Here is a 27,159-nt window from a genome sequence, read left to right as displayed (position 1 = left end):
TATGAATGAGCGATAATTAGGCTTCTTAGTCTCCAATCTCCCCGTGAAACCTTCTGCTCCCTTGTACGTGTAATTAATAACTGATGTTTTCTAAAATCCATTCAGTTTTTCATAAAATTTGTCCACAGAAAATTATAGAGATTGTAACAAATGTATCTGCCACGCATATTTTTTTTTATTTATTTATTTATTTATTTATTTATTTATTTATTTATTTATTTTTAAGTGGGTTCCACACCCTACACGGGGCTTGAACTCATGACCCTGAGATCAGGAGTTGCGTGCTCTACCGACTGAGCCAGCCAGGCGCCCCCATGCATATATTTTTTAAAAAAAGGTGTATTTACTTATTGAAGAGAGACAGAGAGCCCTAGTGGGAGGAGGGGCAGAGGGAGAGAGAGAATCCCAAGCAGGCTGGTCGGTCAGCGCAGAGCCTGATGTGGGGCTCGATCTCTCGACCCTGAGATCACAAACTGAGCTGAAATCAGGAGTCGGACGCTTAACCAACTGAGCCACCCAGGCACAGCGCCACCCCCCCAATCTTTCTAAATCCACTTTCCTGAGCTATAATTTGCTGTAAGGTAAAATTCATTTCATGCATGCAGTTCAGTGATTTGACCAGTGTAAACACCCATGTAACCACTGCTCTCATCAAAGCATAGGGCATGTTTCCAGAACATTCTCCCTTGCCCATGTGCAGTCAGTTTCTCTCCTGTCCTACCTCATCTCCTCAGGTCACCTCTGATTTCTGTCCTATAGATCAGTTTTGCCCTATTCTGGGATTTCATACAGGCAGATCGTGCGTTTTGGAATCTGGCCTCTTTTGCACCAGATAATATCTGAGATTTACCCGTATTGTTGTATCAATGGCTCGTTCCTTTTGATTGCCTGGTAGATAGAATTCCATTAGTCAAATATACTGTAATTTGCTTCTCCATTTGTCAACTGATGGGCATTTGGGGCATTTCCAGCATTGAGCGATTATGGATAATTGTGCCGCGAACATTTGTGTACACATCTTTCGGACAGTTTTCACCCCTCCTGTATACTGTGACGAAACCATGACTTCCATGCATTGTGCTTTTTAGGTCTTACTTAAGAAAATGTTTCGTGTGCCGAGGTCCTCAAGTGGTCTAAACTGTTTTCTAAAAGTTTTAAAGTTTTGTGTTTGACGTTCAGATCTTTGCTCCATCTGTAATTTCTTTCTCCTGTTTGCTCGAAGGTAGGGGCACATTTGCACTCACGACCCTGCAGTCAGGGTCACATACGATACGGACTGAGCCAGCCAGGTGCCCCTAAACTGTTATTTCTCATCTTCTCCCCAATTTACTGTCTGCTCCCCAGTTCCCAAATTACATATTGCCTTTTGAGTTTCTTCTTAGAGGAGATTAGTTAGACCTGGCCCTTCTACCGCCACTGTACCCCACCCCCTGCCCCCATGTGCACACATAACCTCTTCCCTTACCCCCCAAAATGGTGGTACCATGATGTTTGGTTATATGACAGTCTGCTGTTTTCATTAGTATGCCCACGGAGATTAATTAGAACTGAACTCCTTCTCGGCGTCTGCTTCTTTGATAGGACACTTTTTAAATTTTCTCTAGTTAATCAAAGAAATTCAAATAAGTAAAATAAAAAACAATTGCCTTTTTATTGGCTTGGTGTTCTCGGTCTCTTGGACCAGTTCTTCCCCCAAACTCTTCACCAGACCGATAAAGTTCCCCTGAATACTGTCAACACTGTTGGAAGAAATATAGCAGGTCTGCCTTGTCACCAGTGATAGATGATGAGTCTGTCTTCTCTGGTTTTGGTCTGTGCTTCAGGTCAGTGGTCGCCTGTCATCCTGGACCGTTCCTTCACCATCATCCCGTTACTTCCCTTTCCTGGGGTTTGGCCATTCCTGGGGTCTCCCATTTTCCTCTTTCTGGATTTTCCCCCTGGCTCTCCTCCAGTAGCTTGCTGGAAAAAAGTGGGTCTGATCTTCAGCCCACAGTATTCTCAGTATGGCTTGTCACCTGTCCTCTAGGTGTCCCCGAATCTAAGAGCTCTGAGCTCGTTTCCCTCTAGAATCTTGACATTTCCTGCCCTGGGCAGTTGGGGGAGTCACTTGGAGGCCAAGCGTGGAGAGGGATCTAGGGGGCTATCCCTCTGCCTCCTTTTACTGTTTCCATCTCATCGATACCTCGTGCCTGTGAGTCTTCCTGGGCCTTTCTGAGCTTCTGCATTATACATTGGTTTGTTTCTTGTTGATGCCTCCCTCCTAAGGCAATAAAGTTGTCAGTTTTCTCCTCTAGGCTTGGTCTTGACCATTTATCCGTTTGTGTTCCACTGTCCAAAATGTGTGGCCGTGTCTCCCTGATTGTCAACTCTTATTTCCTTTTTATTTCTCTCGGTGGTTTTGTCCCTTTTCTTTTTGCCCATTTTTAATGGGATTTCAGGAAAGCGTGGGGGGATAAACTGCCTGTTTTTGTCTGCCATTTTAACCGTACGTTTTATATTTTGTGTTCGTAGCTAGTGTTAGGAATACTGTTTGTTTTTATAAATAGATCTTCAGTGGTCTTATTGGTTCAGATAATTTTTAGAATTTCCTGGATTTTCGGGGTAGACAATGAAATGGTATGAGGGTGTCAGCAGTTTTTTACTTGGCAACCCTTATATTTTTTTCTTTTTATTGCCTTACTGTGTTATGGGATCTTCAGTAAAGTGTTGAAAAGAAGCAGTGGGGGAAGGTAGCCTTGTCTTACTCCTGACTTTAAAGGAAAAGCTCCCAGTGTGTTCCATTAAACATGAGATTTATTCTAATTTTGGATAGCTACAATTTATCAGACAGAAAATTTCCTTTCCGGTCCTAATTTGTGAGGAGTTTTAATGGTCAGATGCTTTTTCTGCATCTAGATTATTGCATTTTTTTTTTTTCTTATACTCTTCTAATGTGGCGAGCTTAACTAGTAAGTTTTCCGGTGTTTTACTATCCCTCCTTGCTCAGGATTTAGTCATGTTTATTTAGGATTTTTACAGTTACGCCCTGTGAGGTGAGGAGGTAGACTTTTAATTCTTTTAATTCTTACATTGTTTTTCTTCAAAGGTCGGTACGCGGTAGTATAAAAGGAACTGAGTGTTCTTCTCTCTCAGTGTTTTTCTGGAAGAGAGCATATAAGATAAATGTCTTTTCTTTCAAAGGTTGAGAAACTTCTCAGTAGAACCACATAAACCTGGTGTAGCTTTTTAAGATACATTTTAGGGGCGCCCGGGTGGCGCAGTTGTTACGCGTCTGCCATCGGCTCAGGGCGTGATCCCGGCGTTCCAGGATCGAGCCCCACATCGGGCTCCTCCGCTGTGAGCCTGCTTCTTCCTCTCCCACTCCCCCTGCTTGTGTTCCCTCTCTTGCTGGCTGTCTCTCTGTCACATAAATAAATAAAATCTTAAAAAAAAAAAAAGATACATTTTAGACTGCTGGATCAATTCCTTTGAAGGTTATAGATTTACTCAGTGTTTCTATTTCTTCTTGAGTCAATTCGGAATTTGTCATTTTTCTGGAAGACGATCAGTGGCAGGAGAAAGCAAATGACCAGCAGCTCCAAGACTTGTGGGGAGATAACATCTTCCGTGAGTCATGCTACCAACATCTGGGAGGTGGGAGGGGGGAGATCAAAGTGAACGCGTGTCCCATGGTTTTGTATTATTCAGGAGGAAAAGAGAGCTATTGATCGTCTTTATGCTTGGAGTTGAGAGTACATGTTAAAAATATCAGTGTAACCTCCTAAGTCACTTAAGTAGTATAAATAGACTATAAATGCCAAGCTTGCAGGGGCAGGAAGGAGAATAAAGAGAACGCAATCAAGCTGATAGAAAGCAAGACAGGAGGAAGCAGAAAGAGCAAAGAGAAAAGCCTGGTAAAGAGAAAGCATGTCATGGTGATGACCTTTAGGGTTTTTCCCCCGTAGTGGTGGGCACGCACGCAGGTCACTCGGTGCCTGTCTTCTCTGTCTCTCTTTCTTTGTCTCTCGGGGGCCAGACTTTTCCCAGGACCGGGCTGCGTCACTCATCTGTGTATTCTCAGTGCCTGATACACAGTAGGTGTCCAGTAAATGTCTGGATGAGCTTGACCAACAAATAAATAGGTGAACACGTGAGCCAATACGCCGTTGCAGGTAGAGTTATTCTAGCAGCTTCTGTGGCCCCAGGGAGACATCTTAATCTGCACTTACCTGGGTTGATGCATTACTTGGGGCTGAAGCAGGGGCTTCAGCCTTGGATTTGATGGAGGGGAGAAGAGTCAGCGTGAGTTGTCTAGACCGAAACCACCAATAAATTCCTCAGCCGTGGAGCTGTTACGTGCTTGGTCTGGATGAGGGTGGCCTGTAGGCTGCAAACGAGTGCTTCTCAAGCATTAACACGCTCATGATTGGAGGGCGCTTGATGCAGGAGGTCTGGGGAGGGGCCGGGACGCTGCATTTCTAACAATCTCATGGGCCATGCTTTGGAGCAAGGCTGCAGGCTGGCACCTGTGCCGAGGCTTTCCCTGGATGCTTGGGGACAACACGGTGGCCCTGTGCTTGGAGCACAGGCTCAGATGGAAACAGTTCTGACTTCCGGGGCTGTTAGCCATGAACGAGAACGCTCCAAGCCCGTGCTGGCCGGGGAGGGGTACCCTGGGCCTCCACCTGCGCGTGGGGGATGGGGCCTGACTCCAGCTGTGCCCGGGGCGCCGGGGCAGAAGGAGTTTGCCGGCTCAGTGAGCACACTCTTCCTCATTTTCCCGTTTCTCAGGCTGAGCCACATGGCTTGTGCAGACACGTCGCATCCTGGGAAGCTCTCGTCTTCGTGATTCACATGCCACTTGTCACCGTTCTCCGGCACTGGCACGTTTTATCTGTGCAATCAAAATCCCATTTCCTTGCCTCGTTCCTGCGAGGCTGATCCTTGCTGTCACTCTCGTCCCCATGTAGGGAGGGCCTCCTCTTGGGTTTCTGTTGAGCTGTCTGCCTTGGGCGAGACAGGCAGCCTGGCACCCGACTCTCAGAATCCCCACACGGGCTGGAGACCATGACGTCCCGAAACCCACTTTTTTCCTTCCTTTTCAGTCTCCCTGTGTTTAGAGAAATGGCACAAAACCAGTGGGCAATGCCCCAAATTGCAGCTAAGCCACTAATGTACTGATCCTGGGGTCAGACAGACCACGGGCACCAGCCTGAGCTCAGGTCTCTTTCCCTGCTGTCCCCATCACATCTCGGAAGAGGTGCAGACAAGCTGTCCATTCTCTGCATATCGACTCCCGTGCATTGGAGTCCGGGAGGCTTGTGGACCGAACAATCTTCTATCAGTAAGTGATGGGACCTGGGGTTTCCGTGGGTGTGGTGTGGCTCCAGGGTTTTGTTTTTTTAAGATTTTATGTATTTATTTGAGAGAGCACAAGAAGGGGGAATGGCAGAGGGAGAGGGAGAAGCAGACTCCCCGCTGAGCAGGGAGCCCGATGCGGGACTTGATCCCAGGACCCTGAGATCATGACCTGAGCCGAAGGCAGACGCTTTACCGACTGAGCCATCCAGGCGCCCCTGGCTCCAGGGTTTTACAGAAAGAGTATTTTTAAGCCAGAGGAACCTCTGACACAGCAGGACGATATGAAACTGGGGTGCCTTCAGGGCTGTCCCGAGCCCGTGGGCAGGGGACACCTGCCCGAGTGCTGCCTTGGACAGCGGCGAGCTTTGTCCTTTTGCTTTTCCTAGGACGGGCAGAGGTGATGCAGCCCGAAGGGATGGGGCTCATCACCCCCGGCCCAGCTGCTGTGACCTGGACTGTGGTTAAAGCAGGGGGCCGCTGGTGGGGGTCTGCATGCCAGCTTTGGCTTACGGGGCCCCAGCCTTCCCTTTTCTCTGCACCTCAGCTAAATAAGCTGTCTGCCCAGGCAGGTCGGTGGGGACACCAGAGCAGCCCTGTTATGTCAGCGGCACGTTGGAATCACCCAGCGAGTTTGGAAGATGGCCATCTCCAGGTCTCTCCCCTCGAGAGCTGTTTAAGGGGTCGGGGCACTTTGGGGCATCAGGGCGATTTGGAAGCTTCCAGAGGATTCTCACGGGCAGCCAGGGTTGAAAGCCACTGTCTCAGAGGATGGCGGAGAAGGCGGCCACAGCTCTCACTCCTACCAGATGCAACTTCAGTTCATCCTTCTAGATTTTTCGGGGCATGGTTGAAATCTTAATTTTTTTCATGGGAAATTTCTGGGTTTTTATAGGTAGGCTCCTGGTCTCTGACACGTACTCTGATGGGCTGGGCTGCACCTGTCTGTCCCCTGATGGCACATGTGGCCGAGTACGTGTGCGCCTCACATCCCGCGTCTGCTGGTTTTCTGTGCTTGTTCTTGGCCCCGGAGGCAGAGCCCAGCTCTGTAGGAATAACCCTACTGCACGCAGACCCCGGGGGATTCTGTTCTCTGTTCCTCAGTGCCCGCTGGGAACACTGCACTGATGGCCTCCGACGGGGACCCTCTGATTGACCTAGTGACTCTGTGGTTGGGTCAGACCCGAGGGTGGCGAGGTGTTGGGTAGGGATGGGGAAGTGGGAGTCCGGAGTCTAGTCCCCGTGTTAGAGAAATGGCACATCTCGTGTGTTCTCCCATTTCCCAGGTGATGACCTGCCCGTGAGGGAGCCTCTCCCCCTCTCTTCCCATCAGCCTCCTGATTTTGGAATCGGGCCAGAGGGATGGCCTCTTCGCTGGTATTCTCTCTTTCTGGGGTCAGTCCAGAAGCCCGTGAAAGGCAAAGACTAGGAATGACGAGGGGGCAAGGAGCCAGGCTGGGCACTGATCCGGGAGTGTGACTCTTGGGGAGGATGGAGCGGTGCTCTTTATGTCTAGTTACCTGCTGTTTCCTAACCAACCTTAATGAACATGCAGCTGTCTAAAAATCAGCCTCTGAAAACGCCTGGGTCATCTTGTCTACCGCTGTCTTGGGGGCTGCCAGTGTTACGGGGACGTCTGGGCTTTGGGGGAATCCCATGTCACTGCACCATCTCGTGATCCAGGTCTGCAGACTGCAGCGGAAAGCTTCCGAGTTTGGTTTTGGTCCCCATGTTTCCCTAGAGCTGCCGGCCCTGCATCCTGCATATGTCCTGACACAGCGTTTCCACGTGGCTGACTCTCGGGTTGCGGTCAGAGTGGGGGGGGGGGGCCCTCTCCCCGCCTCTCCATTCTCATTGGGGTGGCTTAGGGCCAGGTCTCCCTGACACCTTTGACTTGTGGCTGCACCAGTCTGACCCCTGCTTCCCTGACCAGACTCCTGTTCTCTGTGTGATAAAATGTCCCTTGGCTTCGCTCTTATAGGGACCCTTGGGATCGGGGCGCCTGGGTGGCTAAGTCTGTGAAGCGTCTGCGTTTGGCTCAGGTCATGATCCCAGGGTCCTGGGATCGAGCCCTGCATTGGGCTCCTTGCTCAGCGGAGAGCCTGCTTCTCCCTCTGCCTGCTGCCCCCCCCCCCCCCGCTGGNCGGTTGTGCTCTTGTTCCCTCTCTCTCTCTGGCTTAAAAAAAGAAAAAGGACACTTGGGATTGCATTTAGGGGCCACCTGGATAATCCAGGATCACCTTCTTTTTTTTTTTTAAGATTTTATTTATTTATTTGACAGAGATAGAGACAGCCAGCGAGAGAGGGAACACAAACAGGGGGAGTAGGAGAGGAAGAAGCAGGCTCACAGCGGAGGAGCCTGACGTGGGGCTCGATCCCAGAACGCCAGGATCATGCCCTGAGCCGAAGGCAGGCGCTTAACCGATGTGCCACCCAGGCGCCCCCAGGATCACCTTCTTATTTCAGAATCCTTAATTGCATCTGTGAAGACCCCTGTTTTGCGAATAACAGAATATTGATGTTTGGCTATAGCTCCTGAGACTGGCAGGACCCCCCCTTTGGAGCCCACGTGGTTTCTAGGCCACCAGCTCAGCCATGGCGTGCTTAGACATGCCAAAGCATGCCATTGAGGCTCTCCTTGTGCCCTGGCCTCTGGCGCAAGGATCCCAAGTGTGGTCGCCCCCTGGGTCACAGAGACGCTGACCCAGGAGGTCCCAGAAGGTGGAGATGGAGTGAGAGGGCCGAGATGTCATCATAGCAGCCCTTACCATTGGCCCGTTTTAGTTGAAAATTCCATTATCTGATCATCTTGAACTTTTGCTGGCATTTACATGACTCACTTGGATCTGGTGAAAGCTGTGTTTGAGGAAGTGAGGGTGAGCACTGGGGCTTTCTGTGAGAGAGAGAGTGGGGCTCTCTGTGGCACTGTCTTGGGAGGGAGGTGACTCACTGGGGCCTGAGCAGCAAAGGGTCTGCTGTGGCTACAGGAGGAAAAAAGCCCTTCCTCCGCCCCCCCTGCCTGCACCTCAGAAGCGGGGGCCCTGGGATGGGTGTCCCGAAGGGAGCTTGAATCCAACGCGGGGAGCTAGAAATGCATGCACACGTCTGGGCACGTGGCCGACCATTGGAACCTCGGTTTCCTCCCCTGCGAAATGGGTGTAATTAAAGAGCCCGCCTTGCGGGGCGGAGCGAAGGAGTGGACGTGCGTCTGTAAACCAACACAAACGGCCGGGCCCATGCTGGGTGTCACGTAAGTGTTTCCTGCTGTGGTTGCAGTGATCTGAACACAGAGATGGTTGAAGGTGCCTTGTCTCCCTCGTTGGCGTGGGTGTTCCATGATGTAACGCACGTCCGTGCTTAGAGCGGGCCCTTCCCGTGTTCCCTGCATTGGGTTCAAGCTCCCTGGGGGCAAGGCCCTCTGTGTCCCCGGTCTCGAGGGGTGTGTAGGCTCACGGTAAATGTGCAGCGAGCGTTGCCGGATGGACGATTGAATCAGTCTGTGGGTGGCCTCTAGACAGAGGTGGTCCCAGGCCCCCAAGGCTTCCTGCGTCCCTGCTTTGGGGCAGACACGTGGCTTTGGCAGAAAATGCTGGATGGTTGCCACAGAGGAGCTAAATAAGGACTTTGCTGTGTCAGACAGAGAGGGTAGACTAGCAGGGGCTCGCCTGGGGGTACAGACCACAGGGATGCATGTGGGGGTACCCGTAACCACGCCAGATGCCACCGTGCCTCTGCTCCCATTTCTATGGGGCTGGGAGGGAGTGGGGACTCCTGTCAGAACGACACAGAGGTGGCGACACAGAAGTGGCGTAAGGAGGCCCTACCTACCTGTCCCTGCAGGGGAATCCCCAGGAAACCACCACCGAGTTACCCAGTTACCGAGTTACCGTCTGGGAAACCCAGCCAGCAGATGGGACCTGGGGTGATGGGGACGTTGCCCTTGATGGGGGACCAACCTCTGGGGAGGGGAGTGGGGAAAACTCCCTGTTATCTGCGGGGCTGGGCAGGGCCTCCTAAGCGGCCCTCCCCTTCCTCCCCTTCCCCCTCACTCCCTCCCTTCCTCCCCTTCCTTCCCTTACCCCCCTTCCTCCCTTCCCCCCCCCTTCTCCCAGGGTGCCCGGCTGCTATAGGCCTCAACCGAGATTGCAGGACTGCCCTGGGTTACCTGTAGGAGCCCAGAACTGAGGTCTGCTGAGTCTTCGGGAATTCTCATCAGCTAGTGGTGGGTCCGTTCCCCCCCGGGGGAGGGAAGAGCGGGGATGGGGACCTGAGTGGCCGCACTGGCTTGCTCGTGTAGCAATTTCTGAGACCAGAAAGCAGCCCAACAGCCAAGCAGAATTCGCCATGTTATTCGAAGTTACCCATGTAAAGAAATTTATTAATTTTCTTATCGAATGATAAGCGACGTGCAGTATTACGTTTCGGGCGAACAGCATGGCACTCTGATATTTTGATACGTTACGAAACGGTCCCCGCAGTAGATCTAGGCGCCGTCTGTCCTCATACGAAGTTATCACAGTATTACTGACTATATTCCCTATGCCGTCCTTTACAGCCCCATGACTTATTTATTTTATAACTGGAAGTTTGCGCCTCTTAATCCCCTTTGCATAAAGAGATTCAGATGATGTATGTCCACTGCGTTTCTGGGCCTTCTAGAAGCAAGATGCGTGTTTCTAACGTCTTCTGTGTATGTCCTGTATTTCAGACGAGAAGCACTTGAGGGTAATTCTGGGTTAGAGAATCCGCATGCAAGTATTTAACAGGATGGTAAAAAAAATGCCTCCTTCATTGTGGGTCATAGCTTCCTCCTACAGTTGAGCTCTCTGTGTGCGAAATGGACTTGAGTCGGGGTCACTGGGACCAGCTCAGGTCTGGTAAGCATTAGGCTGTGCCGCGGTGTCTCCGCTTTGGCACAACTGACATTTGGGGCCTGGTCATTCTTTGTTGTGGGCGAACTGTCTTCTGTGTCATCGGTGTTGAGCGGTGTCCCTGCCCTGTGCGTATCAGACACCAGGAGCTCCCTGTGGGGGGCGTAATAACGACCACCCCACCCCCCAGCCCCATACACACACATCCAAGATGTCCCCGGCTTAGTCCCTGCAAACAGTGAGTATGTGAGCTTACCTGGCTAGAGACTTGAGGTTGCAGATCAGATGACTGTGGGATGGGGAACTTCTCCTGCACTATCCATGTGGGCCCAGGACAACCAGAAGGGTGCGCGTGGAGAGGACTGGCCAGCCCATTGCTAGCTTTGAAGATGGAGGGAGGGGGCCAGCCGCCAAGGAGTGCAGGCCGTCTCCAGAATCTGACAAAGACAAGGGAACGGATTCTTCCCTGGAGCCACCACAGGGACACAGCTCTGTCACCACCTTGGTTTTAGCCCAGGGAGACCCACTGCTGAGCCCTAGAACCCTAAGGGTAGTGTTGCATCAAGCCCCTGAGTTTGTGGCTGCTTGTTACAGCAGCAAGAGGGGACGGACACATCGCCCACCACCCCCATGCGCATCGTGGCCCCTGGGAAATGTCTCTGGAATCGTCTCTGGTTCTGTGGAGTGCCCTATTGTTTCCCCAGAAGCCATGAGAGGAAAGGGTTTCTGGGTTCTGTGATGAAAATGAGGCTGGGAGTGAGGATGCCCGCCCAGCAGGGTTGGCTCTGGGAGGAACCAGTGGTATAAAAGGGGGTGGGTGCACAGCTGCTCCCCCAACCCCCCCCCCCGCAGAGGCTCCTGGAGCTGTCACTCTGTCATTAATGGCCCAGTGTTCTGTTGGTACTTGTGCGTATTAGGACAGGACTCGAAAAGAAGCTGAGCTATCTTCAACTGCACCATAAAAGTGGATATAAAAACTCCATAAAACACTGAAATGTCAGCCGGAGCAGTATTGCTAGCGGAGGCCTCGGCTAGGAGGGACAGCACGCTGGGCGCGCTTGGCTCTGTCCCTGGGAGTCGTGGGCGGGGAGGAGAGGCCGGGGAGCCCAGCCCACGCTGGGGGCCACCAAGCCCGGGCTCTGGGCCAAACACGCAGCCCCCTGGACCCAGCCCTGATGCTGGGATTCTGTGTATTTTGCTGAATATGGCATTCATATGGTTCTGATTTCTTCTCTGCGATCCATCATCTCTGTGTGTCGTTGGGGCCAGAAACCAAGCCAGACAGCTTTGAAGTTGTTGTTCTGGGGTGAGTAGGGAGTCGTGCTTGTCCGGGGTTCACTGGGACAAGCACGAGGTACCCTTTGATTTGAGAAGCGTTCAGGAGTGGAGCGGCAAGTGGACTGGCTGGCGAGGTGGGTTCTGGTCCTGGCCCAGGAGCTCGGCCGGGTCAGAAGGGAGGGATGGCTCTGCTCAGCCCCGGGCCCCTGCCTGGTTCTCAGTTTGTAGATGCCACTCTTCCCCCAGTGGGTCGCGGTCGAAACAACAGGTGGGTCCATGTTTTTACCTGCTGCTTGCTTCTTGAGGTGCTCAGACGGAACTGTCTGGCCTTGTCTTCGCAGGTGCTTGGGGCAGATGAGAAACAGAAGTCAGAAGAGAAATTTAAAAATTAAAAAAAAAAAAAGGATGAGTCCAGCAACAAGGAGGAAATGGAGAAAGACATGGTCCGTTTCCCTCGCGTTTTGATATCGAAGGGACACGGGCCAGACCCTTCCGCCATGGGCTGGCCTTGCTGGATCCAGCCCGTAGATGGAGGCTGGTGGTTCCCAAATTTCGGGGTGCGTTCGACTCACGGCCCAGGAGGCCTTGTTAATACTCTGGGGGCCCCAGAGTTTCTGGTTCGGGAGGGCTAGGGTGAGACCCGAGGCTTTGTACTTTCAAACAAATGCCCCTGGTCCAAGGTTGAGAGCCGTGGCCTAGGACAAGAAGAGGGTCTTTGCAATGAAAAATGGTACTGATAATGGACAGTTCTCAGAACTCTACAGTGGATGCATGGGGACCCCGTGTTTGATCCGAACACCACAAGGAGACTGCCATCCTCTAATGATTTTACCCCCAAGGTGACAAACTGGTTTTTTTTTTTTTTTTTAAGATTTTGTTTATTTATTAGAGACAGAAAGAGAGTGCACCCGAGCAGGGGTGGGAAGGGAGGGGTAGAGGAAGAGGGAGAACCAGACTCCCCACTGAGCAGGGAGCCTGATGCAGGGCTGGATTCCAGGACCTTGAGATCATGACCTGAGCCGAAGGCAGAGGCTTAATGGACTGAGCCACCCAGGCGCCCCCCAAAATTGTTTTTTCAATGGTCATGCAGTAAAACAGACTTTTTTGGGTGAACAGTTGTACATATATATAGATTCATGTAACCACACCCTCAACCAGGATATAGAATAATTCCATCACCCCAAGAACCTCCCTCGTGTTCCCCGTCTGCTCTCACACCCTCCCCCGCCCCCCACGAGCCATCCATCCCTATAGCTTTGTCTTTCTGAGCACGTCACAAAAAGGGGATCGTACGGTATGTAACCTTATGAGCCTGGCTTCTCAGCGGACACCTGTGAGACGCTCCAAGTCACTACACGTGTCCATAGTCGAGTCCTTTGTGTCGGGAGTCGTGACCCGCCGTGTGCATGTACCATGCCTTGCTCTCCATTCCCTGTTGATGGTCTTTGGGTTGCTTCCCAGTGTGGGGTTATTGTGAATAAAGCTGCTATGCACCTTTGTGCCTAAGACTTCGTGTTGGACCTACGTTTCCCTTCTCTTGGGTACATACCTGGGAGAGGGATGGTTGGCTCGTATGGTGAGTACGTACGTTCACGTTCTAGAAAACCGCCACCTGCTCTCCAGAGGGGCTGTGCCATTCTGCATTCCCGCAGCAGCGTATGGGGGTTCCAGCTGCTCTGCGCCCTCGCTGGCACTTGGGGTTGGCATTCTTTTTAATTTTCATCCTTCTAGATCAGGGGCTGATTTTTAAAATGTGTGAATGACTCGCAGAAAGGCTCAGAGTTGCCCAAGGCCCCTGGCCTCTTGGTGGCTCCTTGATCCAGACCTTTCGCCTTGGTGGCTGGGAATGTTCTGGGTGGTGGCTGTGTTGATCAGGAGCTAGGAAGCTGGAGCTGGAGCCTCTGAGTGTGACTGGAGCTCCAGCAACGCTCAGGGCCTGTGTGGCCGAGTAAGGTGTATGCCCAGGGACTGGGGAAACAAGAAGAAAGTAAAACGAAGAGATGACCCAGTAGGAAAGACACACATCCTAGCATCACAGAGGCAGCAGGCACTAGGCTGCTTCTCCATCCCTTTGCCCCCCCCGCCTCCCCCCACTTCTTATTTTTAGGCTGAGGCTCAGGCAAAGTAGCCCGCCGAAAGTACTCACTGTGTCTCTTGACTCTGTGCCCGTGGCGGGCCGTGGCAGAAGCCACCTTTGTTTCCAGAAGCATCCTTGATAGCCTCAGGGCCACAAGCTATTTCCCCTTGGTGCTTGAGGAGTAAAGATTTTGCAAGTTGAGGTACCCAGTCAAGGTCATCATAGCCCCTCCGTGCCTTGGCCTCGGGTCCGCTCCAGGCTGGAGTTGGCTTTAGGAAGGGGCTTAGTGTGGGGAGCCGTGGTCATAGCTGAAACCAGAACGGGTGACTTAATGGGAAGCAAGGAGGTTCACCGAGGGGAAGGTCCTTTCTCCAGAGGCTGTCCCACCCACCCTCGAGGGGACCGGGCAAGCTGCCCTGGAAGGCTGTTGGACGTGCTTTCTGGATTGCAGAATACTCCTCTTTCATTTTGAATATCATTTGTTTGGTTGCCACGGCAACGCCAAGTCTCTATTTTAATGCTAACCTGCGTGGCTGCAACTTTCTATATTTAAATGCTGCTTTGCACAGTGAATTAGCTGATGCCACGGGGAGCAGCGGATGTGGAGACGGTGGCAGAAAATGACCAGCGTGTCAGCTTTGCAAGAGGAGGGACTGTGGGGTTGAGGTGAGTTGGGGCCCCGGGCAAGTGCTCGAAGTTCATCGGAGCCCAGAGAGAGCCAGGTGGCTGGCCATGCACCGGGGGAGGGAAGCCCGCCCTGGAGAGCCTCTGTGTGCAGGTGCTTGGCTCTGCGGTGGAGGGACCCAGGCTGATGCTTCTGTTTGCCCACCTGTCTGCCCTGAGTCTGGGTCGCATAGGGACCCCAGGGCTTGGGAAAGGACAAACCACTTGGGCAGCGGGGCTATCTGAGATGGTGAGCTCGATGGGAAGCGAGTAGTTCTTGTTGCCTTCAACTTGCCTTGGCTCTTTCTTCTGGGTCTTCCCTTCTGTTTTGCTTTATCCTTAATTCCTGAGTGTGGCCAGGCCTTCTCAGGGCCACACTGTTCCAAATGTGCGGGTAGAGTCCTCAGGAGAAGCCTGGAAGGGGCTTTCGGGAATCAGCAGGGTCAGCTCCCCTCGGATTCTAGATGAGGAAGAAGCCCAGAGAGGTGCTGTGTTCTGCCAGATGTCACACAGCCGGTCAGGGACAGAGTAGGACAGCAACCAGGTCCACGGGGATCTTCTGACTGGGACACCTGTGTCTTGTGGGGATGCATAAGAGCTACGGGGGCTGAAGAGAGGGAGGCCCAAGTTGGGGGGTAGGTCACAAACACAGGATTACATAACAGCATCTGAAGTCACTTAAGGCTTCTGGAAAGTGCATGCAACCGAGAGTCTGGGAAGCTCAGATTCGTGTGGATTCAGCCACTTCCCATGTGACAGTTGTGTTAGCTTTTCTCGGTTTCCCCACCTGAGCTCTGGGTATGCAAAATCTCTTTCTTCCCCAGCTCTCTTGAGGTAAGTCAATGTCACGGCCCGTGTGAGCCTGTTAGGGACCGTGTTCAGGTCCTGAGGGAGGAGTGATGCATCCATGCACAGAGCAGTTTGGAAACCACACAGCTCCGTCTCCCCGCCGGGGCAGGGAAGGGGGTGTTGCCGGGAGCAGAGGGGCTCTCCAAAGATTGGGCTTTGTGGTGTGAAGCAAAATGCAGTGTAATTTTATCATAATTAGGAAGTCTCACTCAGGCTTCTTCTTTTTGGAGATCAAGCATTGGACAGAGATTTTAAGTGGACTGGATCCAGAGACTTGGACCCTGTTCTCGAAAAGAGAAGACCCGAGAACGCTAAGTGCCCGTGAGTGGTACACAGTCCTCCGAAGCTGGGAGAACCAGGAGCATTTCTTTCTGCCTGGGGAGGGGGGTCCAGAAAAGTACCGCAAAGGAAACCTTTATAGGAATTTCTGATGGGGAGGGAGGTGGAGGGGGGGAGCCCCATGAAAGGAGGTCGGGACGAGGTAAAGCAGTGTTCCTGGAACCATGGCTCACAGTGTATATGACCAGTGTTCAGCATAAAAAGTCGAACGGCAAAATCTCAGCATGTATTGCCTGCCGTAGGGTACGCACTGCAACATGAAGTTTGTGCTTTCTGTGTGTATGTTGGGCTGTGATGTCAAATGGGCTTTTCACTGGGGCTCAGACTTCGAAAAACAGAGTTGGGGAACTGCTGGCTTTGGGTGGTTGCCTGAATGAGCCTGAATTTTCTCATGCAGGGAGACGGCTGTGGCTCTCCTTTCCAGGGGAGAGCCGGAAGGAGAAGGGAAGGCTTCTCGGGGGGAGCCCCGTGCAAGCATCACTTTCGAGACGCTGAGGTGGTGCCCTGTGCAGCCTAGATGGGGCGGCAGGACAGTTGGGAAGTGTGAGGTCTGGGGACAGGGAGGGGACAGCCCTTCTCTCAGGGTCTGAGTTCGGAAGGAGAGCCCCCTGTGGCCGGATTGAGAAAGACACTGTGATTCTTGCTGAGACTGCCCCCATCACCCTGCATCCGTCCCAGCGGTCCCAGAATACACGTTCCCAGGCTCCAGAGCCCTGCGGGTTTGGGTCCTGCAGTCCTCCCATGAGCACTGGTCCAGCCTTCCTTCCCACTCGCTGTGGTGCAAGGGTGCAAGGGTGCTAGCTTCCAGCTGCTTGGTCTTGCTGCCCCAAGAGAATCTCTCTGCTTATGGGGGCAACTGTGTCACCTTGCCTTCAGACGCATGAATGCACGTCTGTCCTTCCCAAGGCTGCTGTGCCTGGCTCACTCACTTGGTTCCCCAATCTCTGATCTTCATTCAGATTGCTCAGTGCGCAGCTCTGACCACCTTCTCTGCCCCACTCCCCAGCTGGTGGTGCGTGCCTCAGTCCTTAGGCTGTTTTGCTTCCTCACGCACCTGTCTTGTCCTGTGCTTCCCTTCCAAGGAAGGCGAGACCCAGGCTGTGGTGCCTAGCTCTGGGGAGAGGGGACATTGGCCACACATTTGCAGCCTTTAAAATCCCTGGATGCTGGCGTCCAGCTGCACCCAGCAGGTGTTGGTGGTAAGAGGTCTCTGAGAAGGGATGGTTAGCGTAGCGTGGCAGCAACTAATTCATACTCTTTAAAAACCAGGGAGCCCTCTCTTCAAACAACTGCTTATGCAGATACCCAGCAATTCACGACGAGCGGCACACTGGTGACCAGCGGGCACAATCGAGTTCAGGACTGGGGGAGGTTCTGTTGTCGTTTTGTTTTGTTTTCATCCATGGTTTCATTTTAAAATTGTTGAGTCGGGTGCCGACATCTACAAATCATCAGATTTCACATTAGAAATCAAGATACCCGGCGTCTCTTGCAAAAAAAAAACAAAAACAAAAGAGTAGCTTTGGTGACGCCAAGCCGAGGGGTAGGTTTTCCAGTTTGCCGTAGTCCCCACCCATCTCTGCTGTTCACCAGCACTGAGACCAATAATGGAACAGTGGCCATCATTCTTTTTTTACATTGGGGTGAAATTGGTGTATGGCAGTCGTAAGTGCCGGGCATATAATGTTCTACTTGGACAGCTGTCTATGCTATAAAGTGGTCACCCCCAAAAGTCTAGTTAACATCCATCGCTGAACAGATGACCCTTCTACCCATTTTGCCCCTCTCCCCAAAGCCCCCTTCCGCTCCGGTCAACATCAGTGGGTTTTCTGTATCTGTGATTGCATATATGAGTGAAATCATGTGGTTTTTGTTTTTCTCCTTCTGCCTTATTCTACTTAGCATGATACCCCTCTAGATCTCTCCATTAGTTCTGCTCTGTTCTTTATTATTTCTTTCCTTCTAACTTCAGGCTTCATTTGTTCTTATTTTTCTAGTTCCTTTAAGTGTAACGTTAGATTGAGATTTTTCTTGTTTATCGGGTGGGCCTGGGTTGCTATGAACTTGCCTGTTAGAACTGCTTTTGCTGCATCCCGTGGATTTTCTGGTTTTTTTTTTGTTTGTTTGTTATTGTTGTTTTTGGGGGTTTTTTTGTTTTTGTTTTTGTTTTTTTGTTTTGTCTTTAGGCATTATTTGATTTCTTCTTTATTTTCCGATGAAGAAGCATGTTATTTCATCTCCCCACGTTTTTGTGGTTTTTCCAGTTTTCTCCTTGTAATTGCTTTTTCATTTCGTACCATTGTGGTCGGACAGGGTGCTTGATAGGATTTCCATCTTCTTGAATTTTTTGAGACTTGTTCTGTGGCCTAACATTTGATCTCTCCTGGAATATTTTCCATGTGCACTTGAGAAGAATGTGTGCTCTGTTGCCTTTGGATGGAATGTTCTGTGTATCTGTGGCTCAGAGCGTGGATAGAGTGTCTACACCTGTTACTGTCATGTTCCATCCTTCGAAGACCAAGAGCGGGAGGAAAGGTGGGGATCCCCCCTGGCCGAAGAAAAGGAGCTGAGGGTTTCGCCCCACACCACTCCTGGCAGAGTCCCATGCATGCTTTGAGGGCTGGAGGAGTATTTCTGTTTGTGGGATCCCAGCAAATCCTAATAATCCCTTTTGATCCAGCCATTGGCTATTCAGCACTTCGTCTGTGGGTCTTATTGGTGCAACTGTGGTGAGCAAACCCCAGTGCTTTTGACTGTCCGAGAGAGAAAGGTAGTCCCTGGGCTGTCTTCCTATGGGAGAGGAGGAGTGTGACCCTAGCAGACAAGGCCAGTGATTGAATGATGTCGAGAGAGATCAGGTTGGCTGCTCGAGCGTATCAGAGGTAACCGCACATTCATGCACTGGGAGTCCTTGGGTGAGAATAATATACCAGTTCTTTAAAAAGTATGGGTCAGAACCAACCACATATGTACATTTCACATCAAGCATTGGTCCCTCAGACTGCTTTCATCATAGATGGTCACCTCTGGCCTCTGCCCACTTTCTCTCTGGCTGGAAAACTTTAATTATGCTTGTAGAACATTGAGGTGCCTTGAGAGAGTGAGTCCTTCCTGAATGTATTTACTTGGAGGGCCCTAGGCCCAGGAGAGGCTTGTTTCAGAGACCCAGCCAAGCTACTGATGACCCTTCCCCAAGCCTGTCCGGTCCATTTGTGATTTGGGGGCCCCTGACAGGATTTCAGTGTAGACGTAAGTTCCACGCCCTTCATGGAGCCCAATGCAGAGCTTGAATTCGTGACCCTGAGATCAAGACCTGAGCTAAGATCAAGAGTCAGACACTTAACCGACTGAGCCACCCAGGTGCCCCTGCTCTTCCTGTACCCCTCACATGGGTGGCCAGGTGACCCCAGGAAGATACGGCACCCACTTTCTAGGGGGACTGACAAATCCTACTCAGAGACTTGGGGGGGATCTCCATCAATACCGCGTATGTTCATTGGGTGTGTTTTCTGTGTCTGGGGACACATTTGAGTCGGACACTGTTCTAGGTCTTGGGGAGTGAGGACCACTCATTGTAGGCCGTCCCAACAAGAGCAACCATGGAGGTAGGAGTGGACCGGCTCGCATGGGAGGGAAGGTGGGGCTGGGGGCGGGCGCTGGATCTCCTAAGGGACAGAACGAAGGGACGCACCAGGCCCAGCAGACAAAGCAGGGCGGGTCCGCATCCCCCTGGAACTTTGAACCCAGGCCGATCCTCCATGCCGTCTCTGCTTCTTCGTGTGGGTGGGCGGGGGCTGCCATCCTTGCATGGAAGCTGCTCACAGTGACTCGGTTTGTGGTGCTCAGTCAGTATCTCTCTTGGGTGTCGTTCATGCCAGCTGCCGGTCAGGGCTCTTTTCTGTGGAGTTGTTTATCTTGGTACTTCCCTTCCCTCCTCCAGCAGCTCTCCCTCCATTTAGCGCACAAGGCCTCCTGCGGGCAATCAGCCACCACCTTCTGCCATGGAAGTTGGTAGTTAGGGGCTTGGCCGGTCTTGGCCTCACTCATTGTGACTTCTCCCTGGAGTATTTGCCCTTGGAGAGAGGATTCTTGACAGTCTGTCGGTGGTAGCCTGCAGTGAGGAGGGAATGGCATTGTTCTTGGAGCCGGGACACCGGGTTCAAACTGGTTCTGTGGTCTTCTGTGTCGTGAGACCTTGGGGAAGACCTCCATTTACTCGATTATAGAAGGAAAATAAGAATACTTCTTTCCAGCGTTCTCGTAAGGGTCAACTAGGCTGTGAGATGTGTAAGTGGCCAGCTTTCCAGAGACGCCGATGGACATGGTGTGGGCTGGGCTCCCTGGATTTTACTGTTCCCTTCTGATGGTCCTCTAAATCCCAGTCTTGGCCGCTGAGCATAGGAATTCCATTTCATGTGCAATTCCTCTCGCTCCTTCGATGAGTTTGGTCTGTGTCAGGGATGTTAGAAGGTTCCCATCTGCACAGCTGTGAGCCCGGGCTGTTGGGAAAACCCAGTGGGTGCCATAGGAGTGACAGTGCTGTGACCTCAGTTGTTGACAGCTTTCCCCAAGGGTTACTCAGTGACTTAACGGGGATGGGAAGGTATGGGGCAAAGCTGACATTTATGCAGTTGCTACTGTGCTTTTGGCCCTCTGGTCTTTGCAAGAACTCTGTGAAGGAGATGGTGGTATTTCCATTTTTACATGCAGGAAAGAGAAAAGATGATTTCAAAGAGGTGAAGTGACTTGCCTGAGGTTACACGGCTGGAAAGCCATGGAAGGTATACTTGAACTTCCTGTGTGCCTGGCTAAAGGTTAGAAGCTGGGGTTGGGGACAAGCCAATGGATGCCTGTGGCTGGTTTCTGGGGGTTGTCTCTGCTGTTTATCCTCACCCACACCCCCAAAACATGCATGCGCACCTTGTTTTGGAAATCCCTGTTGCAGAGTGGGGGTTGTGGTTTCTAGAAGTTTCTGGAATCTTCCGGACCTCCTCATTGGAATGGGGCTTTGCATTTCAATGAGTGGAAAAAGAGGCCAAAGAGGATTTGCCAAAGGGAAAGTCAAGTGTGTTTATTCACTCCCCTTCAGTCCCCTTGTGTACACAGATGTTTCCTCTCTGGGCCCCCTCCTACACGGGGGCTCACTGGCCACAGACGGATGGGACGTGGCTCGTGGTTGAGCAGAGAGCTGGACTCATTGGAGGTTGGCTTGCACAGAGCAGTGTTGGGGTCAGCTTGGGAGCCGTCCTAGGTGGGGCTTTGACTCTTGCTGAGTTCTGTGTCTAAAACTAGTCCTCTAACCATGCCAGCAACATCACCAAATTTAGGGTGGCTGGAGAGCAAGGAGGTGGGGGCTCTGCGCTGGGCTGGGGGACACTTGGCATCCAGTTCCCATCTGTCTGTGGGCTCAGTTTCCCAATCTGTGAAATGGCAGCATGGGATCAAATGATCTCTGGGGTCCCTTCCATCTAATTTTTGTGTCCGCCTTGCATTGGACCAGAAAGTTCTTTACTATTGCCCATTTTGTCTTAATTCATTTTCTTAAAAATAACCCCCCCAAGTCTCCTTATCATTTGAAACATAGTGTAACGAACTCATTTTACAGGATGGCAACTGAGAAGGGAGATATCAAGGGGGATTTTATTAGCAAATATTCTCTAAATATTTGAAATAGGGCTGTATTTGTACATTAGTTCATAATGGAATAAAGTAAAAGGTTAAAAAAAAAACCGCATTAAAATTGGGGCACCTGGGTGGCTCAGTCATTTAAGCATCTGACTCTTGATTTCGGCTCAGGTCATGATACCAGGGTTGTAAGCTCGAGCCTCACATTGGGCTCTCTGCTGTGTGTGGAGCTGGCGTAAGATTCTGTCTCTCCCTCTCCCTCTGCCCCTTCTCCCCTCAAAAAAAGCATTAAAATTAATATGCTCATTATAGAAAATGGGAAATAAAGAAAAGCAGAAATAAGAAAGAATATTTTGCATTCTTTTCATCCCCCCCTTTTGGGGGCTGTATATACTTGTCTACATAATTGGGATCATATGGTATATTTTAGAATTGGATATGCTGATTTGGGGGGAAGGCAGTGTTTTCCTGACTGTAAAAATAATTTTATAAACACGTTTAAAAAAATAGAAAAATTTTGACTTGCACAGTTAAAAGTAAATAAACCTTTTAAATATGATAAAATGAAAACAATTAAAACAGTTGGAGAAATCCCAGAATACAGAGATGTCCTGCGTTCACATTTTCCTGTGTTCCCTCAGTGTTTCATTGGGGGGGAGGGTTGGGGTGTGGGGCACATCATTTCCCACCTTTGACATCGTGCTGTGTGCTCGGGTTCTTAAAGCGGGAATAGCTTTTAGAAGGTGATACGAAAGGGGGTTTTGGTGACTGAGAGCATTTTCCGTTGGGTGGCTGATTGGTCTTTCCTGATCTGGGGAGGAGGGATGGCTTGGTTCATTCAGTGGGAGTTGTAATTATGCCAAAGGTCATTCTTCTAGTTCCCGAGCAAACAGAGTGGTGCTCTACACAGACAGCGTCTCTGGGGTGCTTGTCCCCAAAGGTCCAGTGGCTACCCCAGTGTCAGTGCGTGCTTGGGCAGAAAAGACAGGATTGGGGAATGGTGCTCCCCACACATGGCTGGAGGCTTCCTCTGTCTTGGCCTTGAAGGATGTTGCAGGAGACAGGGGTAGCCTGATCGCAGGAGGGGCGCCAAGCAGGGGACGAGGGCTGAGGGAGACATCGGTCACTGGGCTTCACCCCATTGGCTGGGTTTCTGAGCTGGGGGTCTACACTGAGTAAGAAATGCCTCACGGATGCATTTATATGGTGATTCCCTGGGGCCCTCACACTCATGTTGATCTCTCTCTCAGTGCCTGGAGAGTACGTGGTTGGTTTGTTTACCTGCGTGCTTCGAGAACGCTTTCTGTCTCTTTCATGTGAAATATTGCTACAGCTTGGCTGGATGTATATGTCTTGAATCTTAGATGTTCGGAACAAAAACTCATGTTTGCAGCTCAGTTTGGTCCACCCTTCAGCAAAGGCTTATTGAACTCCCACAGTGATGAATGAGACAATGAGCACGCTCCATGAAGCTTTGACTTGGGTGGGAATATGCCTTCTAGCACTTTCTAGCACTTTCAGAGGGCTGATGCGAGTCCCTTGGCCAGTTCCTGCCTTATGGAGCTTTGATTTCCATGGGAAGTGCCCATAGTAGCAGCAGAAGAAAAGTCTGAGGAACCACAGATTTCCCAGGCAGCCTTTCTCTTTGCCTCTTGGCGGTCATGATTTTTAAAATTCTCTGTTATTTTTGGAGTTCATTATTGATATTCATCTATGTGGTCCGGTCTTTTCTAATGGAACGCTTCCTAAACGTGCATTACTTTTTCATTTCCTTGCCTTTTTTTTTTTTTTAAAGATTTTATTTATTTATTCGACAGAGTTAGAGACAGCCAGCAAGAGAGGGAACACAAGCAGGGGGAGTGGGAGAGGAAGAAGCAGGCTCGTAGTGGAGGAGCCTGATGTGGGGCTCGATCCCCTAATGCCGGGATCATGCCCTGAGCCAAAGGCAGACGTTCAACCGCTGTGCCACCCAGGCGCCCCACCTTTTTTTTTTTTTTTTAAACCTTTGCAGTTTGGGGAGATCCTTTGAAGGCCTGCATTTTATTGATTTAACTTTTTAAAAATCTTCATTTACCCACAACCCCTAATGTGGATTTAAGTGAGCGATTTTGGTACAGTCCTGATCTCATCTGTTTTTGTTTTTGTGTCATCCTTCTTATTTTGGCCGTCTTTTTCCGTAACGATTTTCTGTTCCTCTTTCAAAGAGGATTTCTTGCTTTCTTGCAGTTTCCTGACGTTGTCTTCTGAATTGCCTTCGGAGAGGTGCTCTTCCCTTGAGCCTTTAGGATGGTGCTTTCTCACCCTTTCCCCGTGTTCCCGTGCTCCTCTCTTCCTGCTCCAACAAGATGGTGTCTGTGTAGACGTTGCATGTACCGTCGGGCGCCATATGCATCGTGTATTGTTGGCCTTGGCACTGTGCATGTGGGGGAAGGGTGAATCCCTTTCAGAGTTGCTTACCTGTAGGGTTGGTGGTGCGCACACCTCAAAGCCAGGGCTGTCACGTGGCCCTCACCGTGGGAAGTCCTCCGTTTCTCCCTGGACTGCCCTCTTGGGCCTCCCAGCGGTGACTCGGGCACACACTGGCGACCTCGCCCCTGCAGTTGTGGGTATGTGGTTAGTGGAGAATTCGAGCCTGGTTTTCTAGGTTTCAAAAAAGAACCTCCCTAGACCGTGTCATGGCTGCTCTGTGGTAATTCTATGCATAGCCTGGAACTGTGTTTCTTTTCTTTTTTTTTTTTTTTTAAGATTTTTATTCATTTATTCGACAGAGATAGAGACAGCCAGAGAGAGAGGGAACACAAGCAGGGGGAGTGGGAGAGGAAGAAGCAGCTCCCAGTGGAGGAGCCTGATGTGGGGCTCGATCCCAGGACTCTGGGATCACGCCCTGAGCCGAAGGCAGACGCTTAATGACTGAGCCACCCAGGCGCCCCGTGATGACAGTTTTTAAGTTACGTTTATTTACCTGTGTAATAGGGAAGGTAACCAACCTCATGGCATCCGTGTTCCGTAGCTGTTACTGCTTAGGGTCAGGCTAAATTCAAGCTCGTTATAAGACAGATAAAAAAAAAAATTCTGGGTAAATAATAGGGCAGCTTGTGGTATAATGATGGCAGAGTTGAGACAGGGGAACATGAATGGCTGGAGTCTGGTGGGAGATGATGAGCCAAAGTATCCCTTGGGTCGGAACCAAGCCTGTTAAAGTGGGTGCCATTTCTGATGTGTCCACTTGATCTTGGGACTCTTTTGTGGAGTGGAACACATGGGAACCTCAGGAGGGGCCTCGGACCCACCCACACTGAGGGCAAGAAGCAAGCTGCCAGGCCCCTCATAGGAGCCATCCATGGGCCCAGTGGGCCCGGGCCACCCACTGCCTCCTCACAGCCCTGCCCTCTCTCTCCTCCCTCTTCTGTAATGGCATCTGTCTCAATGTCTTACCTCCTGTCCCCGCATGTCCTCAGGCTCCCAGCTCCTTATACGCTTGGGACTAGATTTCCCCACCCAGCTCACTCGCCTGCTCCTCTTTCTAGAATTGGCAGGGGAGCATCCCTCCATCATCGGTGAGCGTCTTCTTCCATCTCTCTCGTGGACACCGCTATCTGTTCTTGTGACCCCATCCTCATGTGCTTTCTGGAACTCATTCCCAGAACTCGCGTCCATTCCTTGCTCATCATGGAACCAGCCCCCGAGTGGGAGGGTCAAGGCCGCATTGGAGGGGAGAAGCATGGAGACCCGGTTCTTGCCTTTGAGGGTCTCAGAGAGGGGCCCAGGGCATGCTGTCTGTACTGATGGGGGGCTCGTGGCGGGGAGGGATTGGGCCCAAGGAGGGTCAGGGGGAAGTCATTCTCCTGCTAAGTGAGAGCACGTCTCGGGGCTCAGCTCTCCATTCTTGCTTCATAAACTGAGTCCACATGTACGATACCCCAGTCCCATGTGTCGAGGGCCACACCCAGCCCAGCTGCACCCTGATCAAGCACTCGGAGCTTGAGTATGGAGGCCTTTGTAAATGCTACCGTATATCCCCAATCTGGCTTCTGCCACGGCCGGATCTCCCTGAGTACTGGGTCCAGCTTCTCTTGTCCCCTTCAGGATAGCCTTTTTCTTCCTCCCACTCCCCCCCCATCTGCTCAGTCCCTGAGGCGCCCTCTGCTTCTCACGTACTGTCCCTCCGTTCCGGTCAGGCCCCTCCTTTTCATCCCTGCTGTCAGGCCACGGCTGTATCTTCTGAGAAGCCTTCTCCGACTGCCCCAGCCGAGCACGATCTCGCCCTTCTCTAGATTCTGAAAGCTCTTATTGTCTGCCGACTTATCGCTTGGCACTTGTGACAGACTCCCTCGTGTAGTTATTTCTGCTTCTTCCCTTGTGTCTGTCTGTGCCTTGTCTTCCAAATTGTAGAAACCAAGTCCCTTTTGTGTTACACTTGCCCGCGTCTTCCACAGCATTTGGAAAGAGGTTGCTGGTAACTACCAGTTGCTTGACTGATCCTATAGGCAAGGGCTGCCTATGAGGGGGTTGGGAGTGTCTTCGAGACACCCCCCCCCCAAGATTGCACGGTCTGGTGAATAATTTTTCCCTTCACGACCTCATGAAGCATTTAGAAAAAGCGAGTCATCGCCCTACCCCGTCTTTCTTATTAATTATTGTTATAAGACAACACGACTCATGGTACCGAGGACAAGGGTTTTCAGCTGAGACAACGAGTAATAGCAACGGGGTTGGCTGCATCGGACTCCACGAAACTTGGGGAAAATGGAGCTCCGTGGAAGTGATTGTTGGTCTTTCCTATATTTGGATCACAAGTTTCCCTCCGTCCCTCGTTTGTCCACATGACCCCTGATGTAGGAACCTACCTATTTGCAGAGACCACAAGGAGAACATTTGTGCTTTTTTGAAGCCAACTCAAATGATAGAAGATTATCCATAAAGCAAAACTCAAGGGACCTCTGGTTTGAGATGCTCGGATCACCCCAAACCGTAAACCCCTGAGAATGTCTTTATGAGTTTTACACACCCCGAGATACTCGTGTTGGTGAATCCTAAAGGATAAAACATTTGTGGGCCTCTGGTTTGTTCTGCTTAGCTCAGGTCAGAGCAGATTAGCCTCCCGGTTCATAAAGGTCCAGAAAGATCTCTCGCCATTGGCTAGAGGCCATCCTGGGAACCGTGATGACAATCTCTGTGTGTTGCCTATAGGGGTGCGTTATTATCTGTGACTGTATGTATTCATGTGTGTGATGCAGTGTCAAGGCTGAATAGCCTTAAAACTGTCCCCTCTTTGCTGTTATAAAACCAAAAAGTTATGGTCTGTGAGAGCTTCCATGGGTATTTTAATTCCATGAAACCCGAAGGACCCAAGGCGAAGGACTTGGCTGTCTGGGTGTAGATGTAATTTTGCTTTTACCTTCTTGTGGGTGGGAGCCCTTTTCCAGGAGCAGAGACGAACCATGCTTCTGTCCGGGCCTTCCGCTGGCGGGGCTGACCTCCAAGGTCGGTGTGGTGACCACCAGGTCCCCCTTCCCATACCAAGGGGGGAAGAGGACAGTAACTCAGCCCTTGGAGGACTTCTCACCTCTCGCTTTATAAATGTAGATTTAAGCCTCGAATTTCTCTTGTGTTTAGGAAGAGAGAAAGGAGGGGAGGGATCCCATAACTAGTTTTCTCCTCTACACTTTTCTTTTTATACCCTGGTGTCGGGATGATTGCTCCAAAGCACAACATTGGTGGTGTTTCCTCCCCTGCTCCAAACCCGTCAGTGTTTGTGGCTTAGAGAAGGGAGTCTGATTTCTCGGCCTTGGTGCTCTCGGGGTCTCTCACAACTGGACTCCATCCATAACTACTCCTTCTGTCACCTTCTATGCCCTTGAATCCTGATGGAAGTGGTCCTCATGCCTGCCCACACTGCTTTCCCTCTAGGCCTTTGCTCCTGTGGCCACGTGGCCTGGAGTATCATTCCCTTAGCTTATTTCTCCTACCCACCCATCCTGACCTATCCCGAGAGCCTCTGTGTACTGCTCTGTTAAATGGGGACGATACTAGAAACCTCCTCGTTGTCTTGTTGGACAAATTACAGGACACAAGGAACAGAGTGAGAGCTCGCTCGTTGTCACCCCTGCAGTGGATCGG

The 27,159-nt window shown here is 51.2% G+C and overlaps 1 protein-coding gene across 7 annotated transcripts in view; it reads left to right on the top strand.

Annotated features, from left to right (window-relative positions):
* Positions 1-27,159, top strand: part of GAS7 (growth arrest specific 7) — a 214,997-nt gene that overhangs the window by 77,363 nt on the left and 110,475 nt on the right. For 3 of the 7 annotated variants that reach the window (XM_034646914.1, XM_034646915.1, XM_034646924.1), the window contains exon 1: positions 14,129-14,229. The exons of 3 other annotated variants lie outside the window; for them this stretch is intronic. In XM_034646914.1, the coding sequence (XP_034502805.1) occupies positions 14,144-14,229 (86 nt within the window). In that variant the 5' untranslated portion in view covers positions 14,129-14,143. Of the gene's footprint in view, positions 1-14,128; positions 14,230-27,159 lie in introns of those variants that run through there. One more of the 7 variants, XM_034646918.1, reaches the window with a different exon arrangement.

The sequence above is a fragment of the Ailuropoda melanoleuca genome, chromosome 17 (assembly GCF_002007445.2).
Source record: "Ailuropoda melanoleuca isolate Jingjing chromosome 17, ASM200744v2, whole genome shotgun sequence".
NCBI classification, from domain to species: Eukaryota; Metazoa; Chordata; class Mammalia; order Carnivora; family Ursidae; genus Ailuropoda; species Ailuropoda melanoleuca.
The sequence above is the reverse complement of the archived record's forward strand: the minus strand, read 5'-3'. Positions and strand labels throughout refer to the sequence as shown.